Consider the following 14,850-nt stretch of genomic DNA (forward strand, 5'->3'; position numbering starts at 1 on the left):
CCACCACCTCCCACCACCTCCCACCACCTCGGACTGCCAGGATGAGCTTGGCTGTCTGGCTCTGAACTTGATTTCCTCTTGCCTTTCCTGACAATGCCCTGTTTTTCCGTCTATCCACCTGTAGTCACTAGTTATGTCCCAGGGAGTTACTTCTGGAACATTCTCTTTCCAATATAAGCTGAATGCTAATTTTTCAAACTTCCTGCTTCCCAAATCCCCTCCTCCCATCCGTTCTAACCCTCCATCTCTGGCTTTGTGGAAGGCCATCTTTGGACCTTCCCAATACTGTCCACATGTAGTCTGTGTCTGCAGTCTTGGGCTCACATAAGAAGACTACTAGAACTTGATATGCCATGCTTCGTTGCTATCCCTGGGAGGCCTGTCATTTTCTGAAAGGAACCAGAGGAGGAGTGGACCAGGAAAAAAAGTAGAGGTAGGGGTAGGGGCTGGGAGGAGAGGGGGAGGGGAAACTGCGGTCTGATTGTGGTATATGAGAGAAGAATAAATAATAAATTAAAAAAGAAAGAAAGAAAAAAGAGTGCTGGAGGAGACACTGTCCCTGACTGACCTAACAGGAATGATGTACTCCCCTGATATTGACTGGCAAGCTGCCACTGGTTCACCTGGGTAAAACAGACTATGGGTGAAGAGCCGAGCACAGATTGGGTTTGGTAACCATTGAAGGCTATATAGACTCTCTCTCGTTCCGTGGAAGAGTTTAGAGGGATGAAGGGGCAAGCAGAAAGGCCAAATTCTGGGGCTTCCCCAAAGATGCCTGGCTTTTAAATGAAGAAGTTGTAGCCCTCAGCAAGGAGGACGTTCACTCAGAAGGACACAGACATGTGGGTCAAGGGTTAGTGAGCAGAAATAACCACCTCAGGAAGGCAGTTTCCAGGGAATCAGAGGACACAGTGGAATGGAGGGGATCCAAAGAGAAAAGACCCTGTTGCTTGCAGTAACTGGGAGAGCCACCATGTGCCACAGAAAGCATAGGGGCCTCCTGAGGGAAAAGCTTGCCTCTCTCTTTTCCTTCCCTCTGCGAAGGGACTCACCTGAAGAAACCTTTGCAGCCTTCACAGGTCATCGCATTGAAGTGGAAGCCCGTGGCTCGGTCTCCACATACTCCACAAATCCGAGGCACATTCCGGTCAAAGTCACCAGGGTCAGGCAGGGAAGTGCTGGGTGCCATTGCCTCCATCCCTGTAAGAACAGCAGGCAGGCCACAGCCACGGTGAGAGTCAATGCCAGATGTAGCTGGCCACTCTTCCCCTCCTGGTGGAAAGTGGGTGGCAGTTCCTTGGCGGAGAGCTCTCCTGGAGACAGAGTAAAGTGGGAGTTCTTCGGAGCCCTTGCTGCATGACTGTTCTCGCCAAGACCGAAAGAGCAAGGCTCGGGATCACACTGCATTCAATCCCTAAGCCTGCCAGCTCCTTTGGGAGAGGCAGTGGGTGTCCCTGTACCCCACTGTCCTCACCAGGAGAGACAGTCTGCTTTGGGAAGTGATCTGAAGAAGTGTGTGCATACCCCCTCAGCACTGGCTCCCACCCAGCTGACCTGATCAGGCAGATCAGAGCCAGTGTCTTACTCAGTGTGGCCTCCAGAACGAACAGGGGAAGAACAACGGGTATGTAAACCCAACCTCTTGTCCTGAGAGAGCCTGCTCCTTGCAGCCAGGCAGCCCAGGGCCCCGCGTCCTGAGTGACATCTTTCTATCTTTGTTTCTGGTGCACTTTGTGTGAGCTTGGACGCCCTTCCGAGAGATGTGAGTCATGACCAATTAGCTAATTTTGTTTTCGGAGATGGGTTCTATATGTGGGCATTATCAGCTAGACATGGATTTCACACTTGAGGAAAAGGGAGAGACAGGGAACGTTGGTACGCCCTTCTCGGGAAATGGCTGACCTTTCTTTTCCATTAGTAAATTTGGCCTCTGGCTTTGCTTGCTGCCTCTGACTGTTGTGAGGCTCGGAGCTGACTCTAGGACACTCTAGGTCTCTCTAAAATGCAGGAATGATGTGCTCTTGGACTCAATCTCTTAGTTCTTGTGAACCCTCTCATTACATGTCTGAGTGGCCTCTCCGACCCAAGGCAAGGTCAGGAGGAAAATAGCAGAGAGATAGAGATGAGGGATGAGCACCTGTTTCTGAGATATGGATGAGGCATGAGCACCTGCTTCTCAGATAGGGATGAGGCATGAGTACCTGCTTCTCAGATAGGGATGAGGAGTGAGCACCTGCTTCTCAAATAGGGATGAGGCATGAGCACCTGCTTCTCAGATAGGGATGAGGGATGAGGGATGAGCACCTGCTTCTCAGATAGGGATGAGGGGATTCATGTCTGCTTCTGACCCAGGCCCAGGTGAGAAAGGGGGATTCTGAGGCCATGGAATCTCAAAACTCAATAGTCTGATTTCACTGCATCCCAACATCACCTCTCCAACGCTAGCCATAAGGCAGTATGGACATGATGGCTCCCCGAGGAACCCTGGGGAAGTCCCAACCTTGAGGCACACCAACAGCTCCTGCTACTGCAAATGTATGGTGCAGCACTTTACTTTTGTTTTTAATGTCATCAAGAGCTTTGTGACAAAGGAAGAATGGGAGCAGGGAAGCAAGGATATGACATTGTCACCCCCAAAAGACAGCCACACAGATGGCTGCTCTGTGTCTCTATTCCTGGGATCTGCCACATGACAAGAGGGAGATTACCTATACTTCCTGTGCAGCTCATTTTAGACTTGTGGATTATGATACCTGCAGGCACGCACACACACACACACACACACACACACACACACACACGCACGCGCGCGCGCACACACACACACACATAAATATACCATATATACATACTTTGTGAATTAAGATACCTGCAGGCACACACACACATAAATATACCGTATATGCATACTTTCATTAAAAGGAAAAAGAAACAAAGAAAACTCCATAAAAGATGTCCTGTTGGTGAACAGGAACACATAGCATCATATAGGAGTAATATTCTCTCTTTGAGTGGCAGGTATCTATCCCATTTCTATTAAAATATATATAATGCACTGGGCAGTGGTGGTGTATGCCTTTAATCCCAGCACTTGGGAGGCAGAGGTATGTGGATTTCTGAGTTCGAGGCCAGCCTGGTCTACAGAGAGAGAGTTCCAAGACAGCTAGGGCTACACATAGAAACCCTGTCTCGAAAACAAACAAACAAAAATCAAAACAAAAATACATATAATGCTTTATGTGCACTTCTATGCATATCTGAAAGATCTCTTTGTACATTTTCAAAATTAGCTTTCGTTATTTATTTTGCATGCCTCTGTGGGGAGGTTATGTACACTGCACAGACGCCATGGTGTACTTGTGGGTGTCAGAAGCCAGGGTAGGGGTGAGTTGATTCTCTCTGCCACCAAGAGGGTCCCAGGGAGTGAACTCAGATTGACAGGCTTGGCAGCCAGTGTCTACCCACTGAGCCATCCCAACAATAAAGGAGCCCCTAAAATACTTATTAATCTCAAAACAATTAAAAATAAAGGGGAAAGTGACTCTTGCCTGGCAGCATTCTCTCTACACAGATGTGTGCAACCGGTTGCCCATGCATCATGTGTGGCCAAAGATAGTTATAAATGTAGCTCCACACAAATGTGTGAACTTACCTAAAACCTAAGATGTGTGTGTACATGTGTGTCTGCATATAGGTGTGCTTGTATGCTTGATGGTTTTTATTAACTTGTGTCTCTCAAGCATGAACTTTGTGGTTGTGACGTTGTGCTGTGATGTCAGAAGACTGAACATGCCTATGGGATGACTCCACATCTAGGGTGACTCCTACAAGACTCTAGAACATAGCAGGCCTCTAAGATGTGGGCAAGGATCTCAGGGCCCAATGTCATTATGGGGTAACAGGAGAAGATGTTTGGGGTGCTTGTGGCTTCACCCCAGGTCCCTGGAGATGCTGTTACTGCACCATAGTGTTGCTACAGAGCTGAGGTCAGCTGGGCCCCCAGCATCCTGTGGGGTTGGTGGGAAAAGAGAATCAAATGGGAGCTAGGGAAGAATACCAGTTAGTTCAGTCCAACAAGACGAGTCCAACATCGCATGACCTCACTGAAGAGGTTGTGATACAAGCCTGCTGGAGCCACGGCATGGCACAGTGCAGCTACACCACAGCAGAGGCATTGCCTTCACGTGGTAGGGGGGTCTCTCCTGGCATGGGGCTGGGAGTCATTGCACTTGGCAGCAAGAGACCCGGAGCAGACAGGGTTGTTGCAGGAGAGCAGAGAGAACAGACAACTTGGCCTGGGGCTACTGCTGCAACTAGGAAGCCAGCGCTTCACCAGAATCCAGATGCGGAGAGGAGGCTCAGGACTCAGGGGTTCTAGATGCTAGACATTCCAGGAGGTGCAGGTAGAGAAAGAACAAGGTGTGCAGAAGGAAGAGAGAGAACAGGGGACACACATCCAGGAAGATCAAACACACTGGAGGACCCCACTGACCGGAAGCGAGCTCCACCTCTACCCAGCCCCCACACCAGAGTCCCAGCCACAGATTTTGCTGCTGTGGGTCCCACCTGTGCAAAGGGTGGCCAGCAGGGTTCCCGCTCTTGCTCCACCTGCTACTCTGTAGTGACCTCTTCCTTGCCACTCAAACACACAGAGACGGCTTGGGGGCTTGCAGTGTTGAGGACACACCTACCTGAAGGAGCAGGGGCCAGCGGAGCCCAAGGGTGGTCTCCTGGGAAGTCTCACAGATCCGTCCGACCAAAAGAACTCTGAAATGAACAAGGGGAGACGTTTTACCTAAGGCATCTTCGATCTCCCAGCCAGTCCTTTAAGGAGCCCAACATGCCGCACAAGGCTTGCCAGGGGAATTAGGTCCTGAGGTAAAAAGAGGAAGAAAGTGACTTTGGGGACACTGGGGCCTGTTGCTGCCAGGGATGAGGAGGATGGAACTGGAGAGCAATCAGAATGGCTGGCCCTCAAGGCAGAGGGCAAGCAGCACACAACTGTAGCATGAAGTGAGGGTGGCCGTTAGAACAAGGCGAGAGCTAGCACTCCCTCCCGGGGAGTGGGATCATCCAGTGTGCTCAGTCTTTCCTGCATGTGTGTCCTGTCTTCTCTTTCTCCCTCTGCTTCTTCCCACAAGGCTCCCCTGTCTGAGAGAGACCTGATCGCCTGCTGCTGGGGGATACCCTGGGAAGTGGAATAAAGAGCAGCCTAGAACGCAGTTGAGGGCTAGATGGTGAGCCAGGCAGGATTGCAAAGACATAGTGCTGGGAACTGTGACAGTTGTGACTACAGCCTGGGGCCCTGACATCTGGAGAGCTGCCACCAGCACCAGCTCAGCACCGGGCAGGCATCTGTGATCTGTTGGTGGCGAGTGGGAGTGGGGATGGAAGGTGCTGCTTGGGGGGACGGGGGTTCAAAACACCGCACCACACAGCCTTCTAACAGGATGTCCCCTGCCACCTTCAGCTCTTTTCCAGACATGCAAAGCCTGAGGTAGGACTGACCCATGGCCCAGACTCTGGGTCCTAGAGGCATGACTGGTTTCCAAGGTGGGCTTGGAAAAAATGTCACTCTTCCTCCATCTATCCACTGTGAGACAGACAGATTCAGACACGCATGCTCACACCACACTCCCTCCCTGATAACGCTAGGAGGTGAGTGTGGAAATACATAGACACGAGGGCCCCGGAACCTGAACCCTAAAAAGGTTCTTTAAACCACACCCCAAGTGGAGAGAGTCCAGTCCGCCTGCTGGTGCTGCTCTCCAGAGATCTCTGTTTCACAGTGGCCTGACCACGTAGGGGAGGGAGCAGCCTAGGAGACCTCGAAGACCTGGGCCCAACCCCAGAATTCCCAGCCCCCAAGCCTTGGCTACCCCCTGGGTACCACCAACTCCTTAGGAACAACAGAGGTAACGGTGGTGGATGTGGGGGATCCAGGCTGGCTCACTGCAGGCTGTGAGTGATGGCAAGTGTGCCTGCTGGGGAGCCCCAGGCCACGTGCCCAGAGACAGGTGTTCCCACTGTTCCCGTGGCTCGTGGGCCTGCAACCATGATGCCCGGCAGCATATGGATTTGCAAGGCTTCCTTCCTGCTTTTTAGCAAGTCTGGGGTGAGAACACTGGATGAAAGGGGGACAAAGGGGGGCATTGATTTCCTGTCTTCAATCCTTAAGGCTTTCAGAGGTCAGAGTTCATCCAGGTAGACCATCACTCTTGACCGTATTAAAAATAAATAAATAAATAAAAAAGTCTAGCGACTATCTAACACGTTCTAGAACTGCTAATTGATACACACTTTATTTAGTTTACTCCTCACGGTGGTCTTTGAGCTGGGGGTTATGGGGAGAACCCTCAGTTTGTAGATACCCAAACCAAAGTTCAGAGCATTTTCAGTGGCTTGCCTGGGGGTGGGTGGTACTATCAAGGGCAAACGAGGGCAAGCCGATTCCAGTGCCAGAGTCGCTTCCTGCAAGCTCCGCCCATTCCCGGTGACAGTCATCGGAGCAGACACCTATGGCTCTGTACTGGGCTCTGCTCCAGGACCTTCACAGGCTTCACTACTTACGCCTAACCACACCCTCATTAGGTAGCACTGTCATTATCCATGTTTTAGGGATGGGAAAACCGAGGGAAGCTAGCCGAGTCTCCATCCACCCTGCCACATTCCCAGTGGGAAATCCCTCAGTCACTTCCCCGGCCTCAAGCTCTGGACGAGGCAGGCAACGACCCCTGGGGCCTGAGGGACGAACTGATGCCAGCCCCCTCATCTGGGAAACTCTGTTCACCACACAGTCACCTGCCGTCCAGTCAAACATTGGATGGGCCTTGCAGGAGAAATTCTGTTAGAGTCAGCTTCTGGGCCCAAGGTCAAGTCAGAACCACGGGCTTAAAATGGGGACCAGTGGAAAAAAACACTTCGTGTCCCCTGTCCCATAAATCTACTCACCGGCAATCACACTCTGAGCACAGAGAACACCCTACTGCTTCTGCTGGGCCTGTCCCCAGAGCAACCTGCTCCTACTCCTGACCTAGCCCTGACCTTGCCTTAGCAAGAAATGAGATCACGCAGTTCCTGCCCAACACCGATGTCACAACTGTTGCCTCCCCGACGCCCCCACTTGTGTGGTTCAAACTACAGGTGCTGCATTCCGGCGACAAAATCCCTGAGCTCAGGTTAACTCCTGAACTCACACAAGAACCTCTCCTCAGGTTCCTGAGGGTGACTGAGCTGTGAGTATGCGGATGACCTGGAGCTGGAAAGGAGATGACAACCCACGTCTTCTCCAGCTTCGAGAAAGTCCCATCGTAACAAGGTCATCGCTGAAATTGACCCCTGATAAGCTGCGGCGTACTTGGGTGGCATGCTCATCTTTAGATGCTAATGAACAGAAGGAGTATAATGCCCTGTGAACGATAGGACCCCGGTAGACCCCAAGTGGACAATGAGTGTCCAGGAGAGGGGTCTTCAGCCAGCTTGGGACCACAGTGATCAAAACTCGGCTTTTTAATGGCTGACACTCGTTCAAAACCCCTCATTGTTTCTAGAAGAAAATCAGAAACCAAGTCATTTCCCCATAGGGGAGAGAATCTCTCTTCCTGACATTCACACTGACAGAGAGAACTGCACAGTAGACTCCTCTGGGGTAAACAGGCCTGTGTACCTGCTAAGAACTCTGTACGTAGACTTGTATATACATGCCTGGCTCTTGCTTTTTGATTTATTTATTTTTTTAATTTTACCATCTTTCTGTGTCCAGCATGAGCTCTGTATAATCCTTCTAACTTGTCACCTAGGCATAGTGGTATCAGGGCCAGCCTCCGTGACACCCTTACTTCCTTCTCCCTCAGCCCCCTCTACACCCCACTCTCTTTGTCTAGACCCATCTCAGTATTATCTCCCAGAAGAGCAGGGGCCAGGGTCAGGGTGCAGAGTGAAATAGGGAAGCGGAGAAGGTCCTGTCCAAGAGGATCTGAATTGTCTCCTGCTCTCCACCCCTATCTCTACATACGTAGACTAACTGCGAGTGAGAAAGGCTGGAGAATACAGTATGCAGGCTACCATTCCCAACGTGAGGCCCCTGTGGTTACCGGTTGTGCTAGAAAATCTCAGCATTGAAAGGTGAGTTACTACCGCCTAACCCAACCATCTCAGTGCCCTTCTAGTACATTCCTGTCGGTTTTAATGAAGAAGAAGAAGAACCATCTCTCGTGCCAACCCACTCTCTTTTGGATGGGTTTAAGAAAGTTTACTATGCACAGAAGCCACGTAGGTTTCCATTGCTGTGCTGGGCCAGCTTCTTCCAGAGGAGCCTAGTAAGCCATCCTCTTGGGGTCTCTTTGGGAGGGCTTAGAGGGGCCACCACATGGGATCACTGTGCAATTAGAAAAGATGACTTTGGGGGCTGGAGAGATGGCTCAGCGGTTAAGAGCACTGACTGCTCTTCCAGAGGGCCTGAGTTCAATTCCCAGTAACCACACGGTGGCTCACAACCATCTGTAATGGGATCCGATGCCCTCTCCTGGGGTGTCTGAAGACAGTGTTAGCGTACTCACATACATAAAATAAATAAATAAAAATTTTAAAAAATTAAAAAAGATGACTTTTCTGCCACCAAACAGCAAATGAGAAAACCTCCAATGTAATGACGTGAATCTGGCAGCCTCAGGGTGGACAGGTAGGGAACTCTGGGCTCATGTCAGTTTCATTGGTCCCAGGTAAGCTCATGATTTGTGCAAGGCGAGGCTGTGTCTGCAGAAGCCTGTACAGCTGCCTGCGCTCCAACCAGGACAGTCTGCTGCCTCTGTCCTCAGTGGGAGGGAAGGGGCTGGCGGAAGCCCGTATGGCCCCTGCGCTCCAACCACGACAGTCTGCTGCCTCTGTGCTCAGCACATTTATTATGCTTACCAAACATATTTAACCTCTAACTGAAGAATAATAAATCCAGTGAGTGATGGCCCCAGCAGCTGACAGGAAGTCTACCCTTTGAGGTAGTTCTTAGTCAGCCATTTTGAGAATATCTATCTCTGATATACATCTCTGAGAACCTTTCAAAGTCATGACCTGGTACCCCACAGCGTCGATGGCTAGAGAGTCAGGCCATAGAAACCGGGCTACAAATTCCCATTTTCCAAGAATCTCTTGACTGGTGGTTCTGTCATGTCTGAGTGTCTCAGAACTGGGCGAAATTCAGAGCTGGGAGGCCGCGCAGGTGATGAGACAGGAGGCACCAGGCTTTCGAGGTGGATTTCCATGTTTTATCAGCAACAATTATTCCTGCAAGCTGCTTTCTTTTTTTTCCAGTGGAAATGCTGCCCTCAGCTTTGTCAACAAGATTTCTGGGCTGATTACTGTTCTCCAGGTAACAGGCAGGAGGCCTCATCATTGCTGGAAAGCGTGGGCAGCCCCCCCCCCGGGGGGGGCTGGTGAAGCAGACAAGGAAGGAGTCAACTCTACCATAAGACATAAAGCCAATCGCTTGGACTTGACAGCTGAGGGAAACTCAGGCCCTCAGAAGGAAGGAGACTTATCTACAGAACAAGAGTGTGTTTCCTCGCCACCACCACTATGCAAGGCTTAAGACAAATGAACCATAGGATGGGGTTCATTCTTTCATGGGGTTGTGGGAAGGCCCCTGTAAAGGCCCTGATAACAATGTTGTGACCAATCAATATCAATCCCACTCACACAACAAATACTGAGAAATAGAAAGGTGGATGGCATCTGTGCACTCGCTACGGCCTCCGTGCACACGTGCACACAGCTCTTGGCTTCAGCCTTCATAGCCAGCGGGCAAGGAGTCCATATCGCTAGAAGCCACTGGGACGGAATGAAGGTACACCTGGCTAACCTTACTCCATGTGGGCGGGCCTTCCTAGGATATCGAGATGGGAGCGTTTCTCAGGGATATCCAGTAAAAGCTGGTGGGACAAGGGGGATTTTTTTCCCCCAGTGGCTTGGAGATCAAGAAATAAAAACTGGGACAACCCCAAGCATATAGGGAAATCCAGACCCCTGCGAGTATCCAACTCTGCAATTGCTGATAAAGCTGAGAGCTAAATGAGCCTTTGTTTTTTGAAAAATTCACTGGACAGTAGAAACGAGGTTTCTTCTTTTGAGACATTCCCTGGTGGGGTGGGGGCCGCTGTGCACTCCTTTAATCCCTGCAGTTGGAAGGCAGAGGCAGGTGGGTATCTCTAAGTATGAGGCTAGCCTGGTCTACAGAGCCAGTTCGGGACAGCCAGGGCTACACAGACAAACCCTGTTCCCACAAAACAAAGCAAAGTGGAAACAACACTTAACAAGGCCTCCCCAAGTCCAGCTTTGGGTGCCCCGTGTCAATCTCTCCAGGCTGGGATGCTTGCGAAGTTTCTGGAGGCTAGGTCACTGGAGCTCAGGAAAAGTGCTTGAATGCTTGGAGGCCCTCGGCTCTCTGCCCTCGTTGACCCTGGCCAAGTTTCTTTTTCTTATTTCCTTGCTGAAACAGATGTTATTTCTGTCACTTGGATTCTCTTTGCTTCAGTAACAGGATAATTACTACAAGCCTTGCGAGTTCTAAGACGCTGGTGGCCTGGCCTCTGAAGCCAGCTGGACACTGTTCACTACCTAATCCCTGTCCGTCAGCGTCCTTCCCTGGTTGCTCACCCACAAATAGTGACACAGCAGTGCTCCAACGTTGGGTCTGCTGTGAGGACCAGAGGAAAGTCCCGAGAGGCCATGACCACAACAGAGCTGTGTTTGCTAGATCATCCAGAAGAATAAGGGGGGCTGCAAGGTCTAGACTGGGGAGGGCAGGAATCCTACACTCCACCTTAAGATCTCCATCCCAGATGTTGCTCAGGACATCACGCATTTGCTGGGCATGAATAAATAACTAGCCAGTCCATCTACTTGCCATGGCTTACAAAACACTGGTTTCTCAGAGTGTAGAAAAATGGATCATTTTACTCTCTCTCAATAAGCAGAGAAACTGGCCTGCACGTCTAGGCTCTCCCCGTAAGGAAAATAATGCTTGTGGCTTCCCGGTTGCTACTCCATTACTAACTCCTGGCCTATAATCTGGCATCTGTCCCCTTTCACACCTCTGTCCTCACCGGCAGAGGGACTGAATTCATAGCAGTCCCCTAGCTGTCTCCCTGTCTCTTATGAGGACACGGGTGACCTTCACCCTCTTTCTGTCTGCCACTGTGTATAGGAGGAAGGGCTGGAGCTGGGAGGCCACAGTCAGAGATATGGTACCCTGAAACCCTGGCTGCCCCAGGTCCTGGAAGGTCCTGATGCTGGTCGTGGTGAGACCTTCACTGGCTTTCCCATCCATTCTTAGTGGGACAGGTTCTGCGTTAGAATCAGTGAGAGGCTCCAGGCTTCTCTGACATAAGCAGGCTTGGCAAGGTCCAGCTCCCATGAGGGACCAACTTACCATAAGGTGTCCCCTCTATCTTCTGGCTCCTTGGTGAGGAGAGATGTTACCATGTGCCCATGCTGCTTCTCAAGGCCTGGGCCAAGTGGGAGAACCTCAGCCTTAGAGGATTCCAGCAGCCACCCCAAGCAACACCAGCTGCTCCCCAGTTTTGGTTAGAACCCCCTACCCTCTCCCATACCTTTCATCTGCTCAAGTTCTTGTCATCCTTGTGTGTAGATCCCTCTGGGGACCTATGTGAGGGCAAAGGCGCAATGACATTTCTTCTTGACATCACAGCAGTGGACACTGGCTTCTGTTACCTGATATTTGTACTGAGGACTGAACCTAGAGCACGCCACACAAGTGTTCCACCACTGAGCTATCTCCCCATCTGTCACTTGATCTTTGATGGTGACCTCTGCCTGGCCTTAGCACCCACTACAAGGCAAAGCTCGCCCTAGAAGCAGGAAGTATATGATGGCAAGATGGAGCTCTGGCCTTCTGGAAGGTTATGCTCCACGGGGGATGACAAATAGGACCCCTTGATTGAGGATGACATGTTATAGTGCAGGTAAGCACAAGAAAGGAGAAAACCACACAGGGGAGCCCCTGGCCTCATCTCCACCGGATGTGGTGTAGACCCAGAGCCCTAGGGGAATTCTCATAGAGCCATTAGTCACTGAGCTATGAGGGTGAGGCAAAGGAGAGAGAGTGCTAGAGCACTGAGGCCCAGCTCGAGGCCAAAAAGAAAGAACAAATGGTTTAACAAGGAAGCTGGAGAAAAAGCTGCTCCGCACCCCCAGTCAACCCTTCTTCCATTCATCAAGTTGTCCAGAGTGGTGAGATATGGTTGCTGGGCACAGGAAGAACAGATGCCTCCCAGTTTCCAGATCTCCAAATCTGCCACTGCCAGGCCTCTCAGTCTACCCTGCCTTCCTAGCCAACAAGTCACCCCCTTGTCTCCAGAGATCACATTAGGAAGGGGCTGGGTGTGAAAATATACAGCATCACAAACAACTCTGGTCATGGGCAGAGGTAGCCAGCTGTCTATAAGCATGTGCCAACACATATTGAGACCAGATGTACAAACTCACTGGTGGTCCATACCCACACTTCACCTTACCCTCAAAGCTCCAAGGGAAAACAATGTTTGAATTTAATATATCAGTCCAAATACTGTTTGGGGGGGGGTTCCCCCAGGGCCATAGGGTGGCAGGAAAGATCCTTGCCCAGTCCTGCCCACTGAGCATCATCTTCTTTTTTGGTTTTCCTTGGTACCCCGGCTGAGGGAGGGGTGGAGTGAAGTTAACTCACAGGACAGCTTTTAAGAAATGCTGCCTTGGGAGAGAGGCGGAGTTGACCCCCGGTCCTGAGAAGAATGGCTTTTCTCTCTTCTGGTGGCTCTTGGTCAGCTTCCCCCCTGAGCGGTAGGCCCCATGTATGAGGCAGAACGCCCCTGTCTTCCAATCGGCCAGCAGAACGAAAGGCTTGAAAGAGCGGCTCAGAGCCTGGCTCCACAAGGGGCTAGAGCGGAAAGCATGGTGGCCTTAGGGCTCCCCCTCCTTGTGCCTGCTGTCCCCTGGAGCTAGGCTTAGCAGAGAGGAGGTGATGATGATCAACTCTGCTCTCTCACTACCATCTTCCCTACCCAAGCCACCTTCACCACATCACCTTGGACCTGGAGCTGCTGCCAGCTGAGCATCCGACCAGCGGCTTTCTAGGCTAGGCCATTGTCCATGGCCCTTCCTGCCCCTGGGAGGAAAGGTGGATGACCCCTCCATCCACTGCTTCCCCTTCTGTCCCAGAACACCTCCTGGCCTGAAAAACAGTTCTGTAGCCGGATTCTGGATTGAAGTTTAACAGAGACAAAAATAATTCTCCCGAGTGAGCTATTTTCTGCCTGGCTTTTGGAATAATAGCTCAGGGTGACAGGCAGTGGGGGTAGAAGCTGGCCACGGGCCACCAACCTCTTAGGACCTTTCACTTGCCCACTGCCTACTGCTCTTGGAGCCAGGCTTTAAAGAGATGTAGCAACTCCGTAATCAGCAGAACTCAGTCACAACTGTCTATAGCACCTGCTGCCACCTGCCACCACCTGTAGCCTGGGTGGAGAGTGAAGGTCCGGCCTTGTGGGAGCCAGGGGTGGTAGGTCTCCATGCATAGCTCTTGCTCCTACACTGAGTCTCAGGTAAACTATACAAATCTCACACGGCCGTTGAATTCAGCTGAGATAAAACACTTCCAAATGTGTAACAAGAATTATCACGCTCCATCCATAGAAACGTTAGCTGTTGCTTTACTACAATTCTCCCGGACACTGAAGAGGAGGGATAGAATTCAGGAAGAAGGCCGAAACACATTCAAGGGTCTGAGGAGCATGGTCAGCTCTCTGCTGGCTCCCAGGAGCACCAAGTCCAGCTGGGTGGAAGGTAGTACAGAACAGAGCCTGGGAGTATAGCTCAGTGCTGGACCACAGAGTCCCAGGTTCAATTCCCAGCACCAGGCTCAGGCACAGAGGCCCTTTGTAATGTATGCTGAGCAGCAGGTTCATAGCAAAGCTCCATGATTTGCGTGGTTTTGTTTTATTTTGCCTAGCACCCCTTTCTTTAACTGTTTGGCACCTTTTGCTTTTGTTTGCATTGTCTATTTGTTTGTTTGAGACAGTGTCTTATGTAGTCAGCCTGGCTTCTAAGTCCCTACATAGTCAAAGGTGACCTTGAACTTCTGATCGCCAGCATGTTGGGATTATGGGTGTGTGCCACCAAACCCAGTTTATGCCATGTTCAGGTGGACTCAAACCCAGGGCTTTGGGCATGCTGGGCAAGCATTCTACCAACTGAGCCATACCCCTAGCCTTGTTAGCTTTTTAAAAACTTTCTCTTAATGACTTTCCCTCTAATGCTCATGGGGGATCACTGATTGGAGAGATAGGAAGGAGAAAATGGAAGAACTCTCTCTCTCTCTCTCTCTCTCTCTCTCTCTCTCTCTCTCTCTCTCTCTCTCTCTTTTGATTTTTTGAGACAGGGTTTCTCTGTGCAGCCCTGGCTGTCCTGGAACTCACTCTGTAGCCCAGGCTGGCCTCGAACTCTGAACTCTCTCTTGATCACTCACCACAGATGGGACTCTATCCTCTACTCCTCCAGTGAGAGGTTTTCCCCATCTTACTTCATGCTGCACTCACCTGCTAAAATAAAGTAGTGGAGTGTGCCAGAGAGCCCAGAGGGCCTCAGGAGGCCCTGTGCTCTGTTGCCTATGCCCCTCACTCACAGAGATTGCAACTCTTAAAAATTCATTATCAGCTGGGTGGTGGTGGCACACTCCTTTAATCCAAGAAACAGGTGGATCTCGGTAAGTTCGAGGCCAGCCTGGTCTACAGATTGAGTTCTAGGACAGCCAGGGCTACACAGTGAAACCCTGTCTTGAACCCTGCCTCTGACTCCCCCTCC

At 50.9% G+C, this 14,850-nt stretch overlaps 1 protein-coding gene across 1 annotated transcript in view; it reads right to left on the reverse strand.

Annotated features, from left to right (window-relative positions):
• Vdr (vitamin D receptor) overlaps positions 1–14,850 on the reverse strand; it is a 54,885-nt gene that overhangs the window by 30,117 nt on the left and 9,918 nt on the right. Inside the window, exons 2-3 of the mRNA XM_031354178.1 lie at positions 4,692–4,767; positions 1,053–1,200 (exon numbers count right to left, since the gene is read on the reverse strand). Of these exons, the coding sequence (XP_031210038.1) occupies positions 1,053–1,198 (146 nt within the window). The 5' untranslated portion in view covers positions 1,199–1,200; positions 4,692–4,767. The remainder of the gene's footprint in view (positions 1–1,052; positions 1,201–4,691; positions 4,768–14,850) is intronic.

The sequence above is a fragment of the Mastomys coucha genome, unplaced genomic scaffold, assembly GCF_008632895.1.
Source record: "Mastomys coucha isolate ucsf_1 unplaced genomic scaffold, UCSF_Mcou_1 pScaffold11, whole genome shotgun sequence".
Taxonomy (NCBI): Eukaryota; Metazoa; Chordata; class Mammalia; order Rodentia; family Muridae; genus Mastomys; species Mastomys coucha.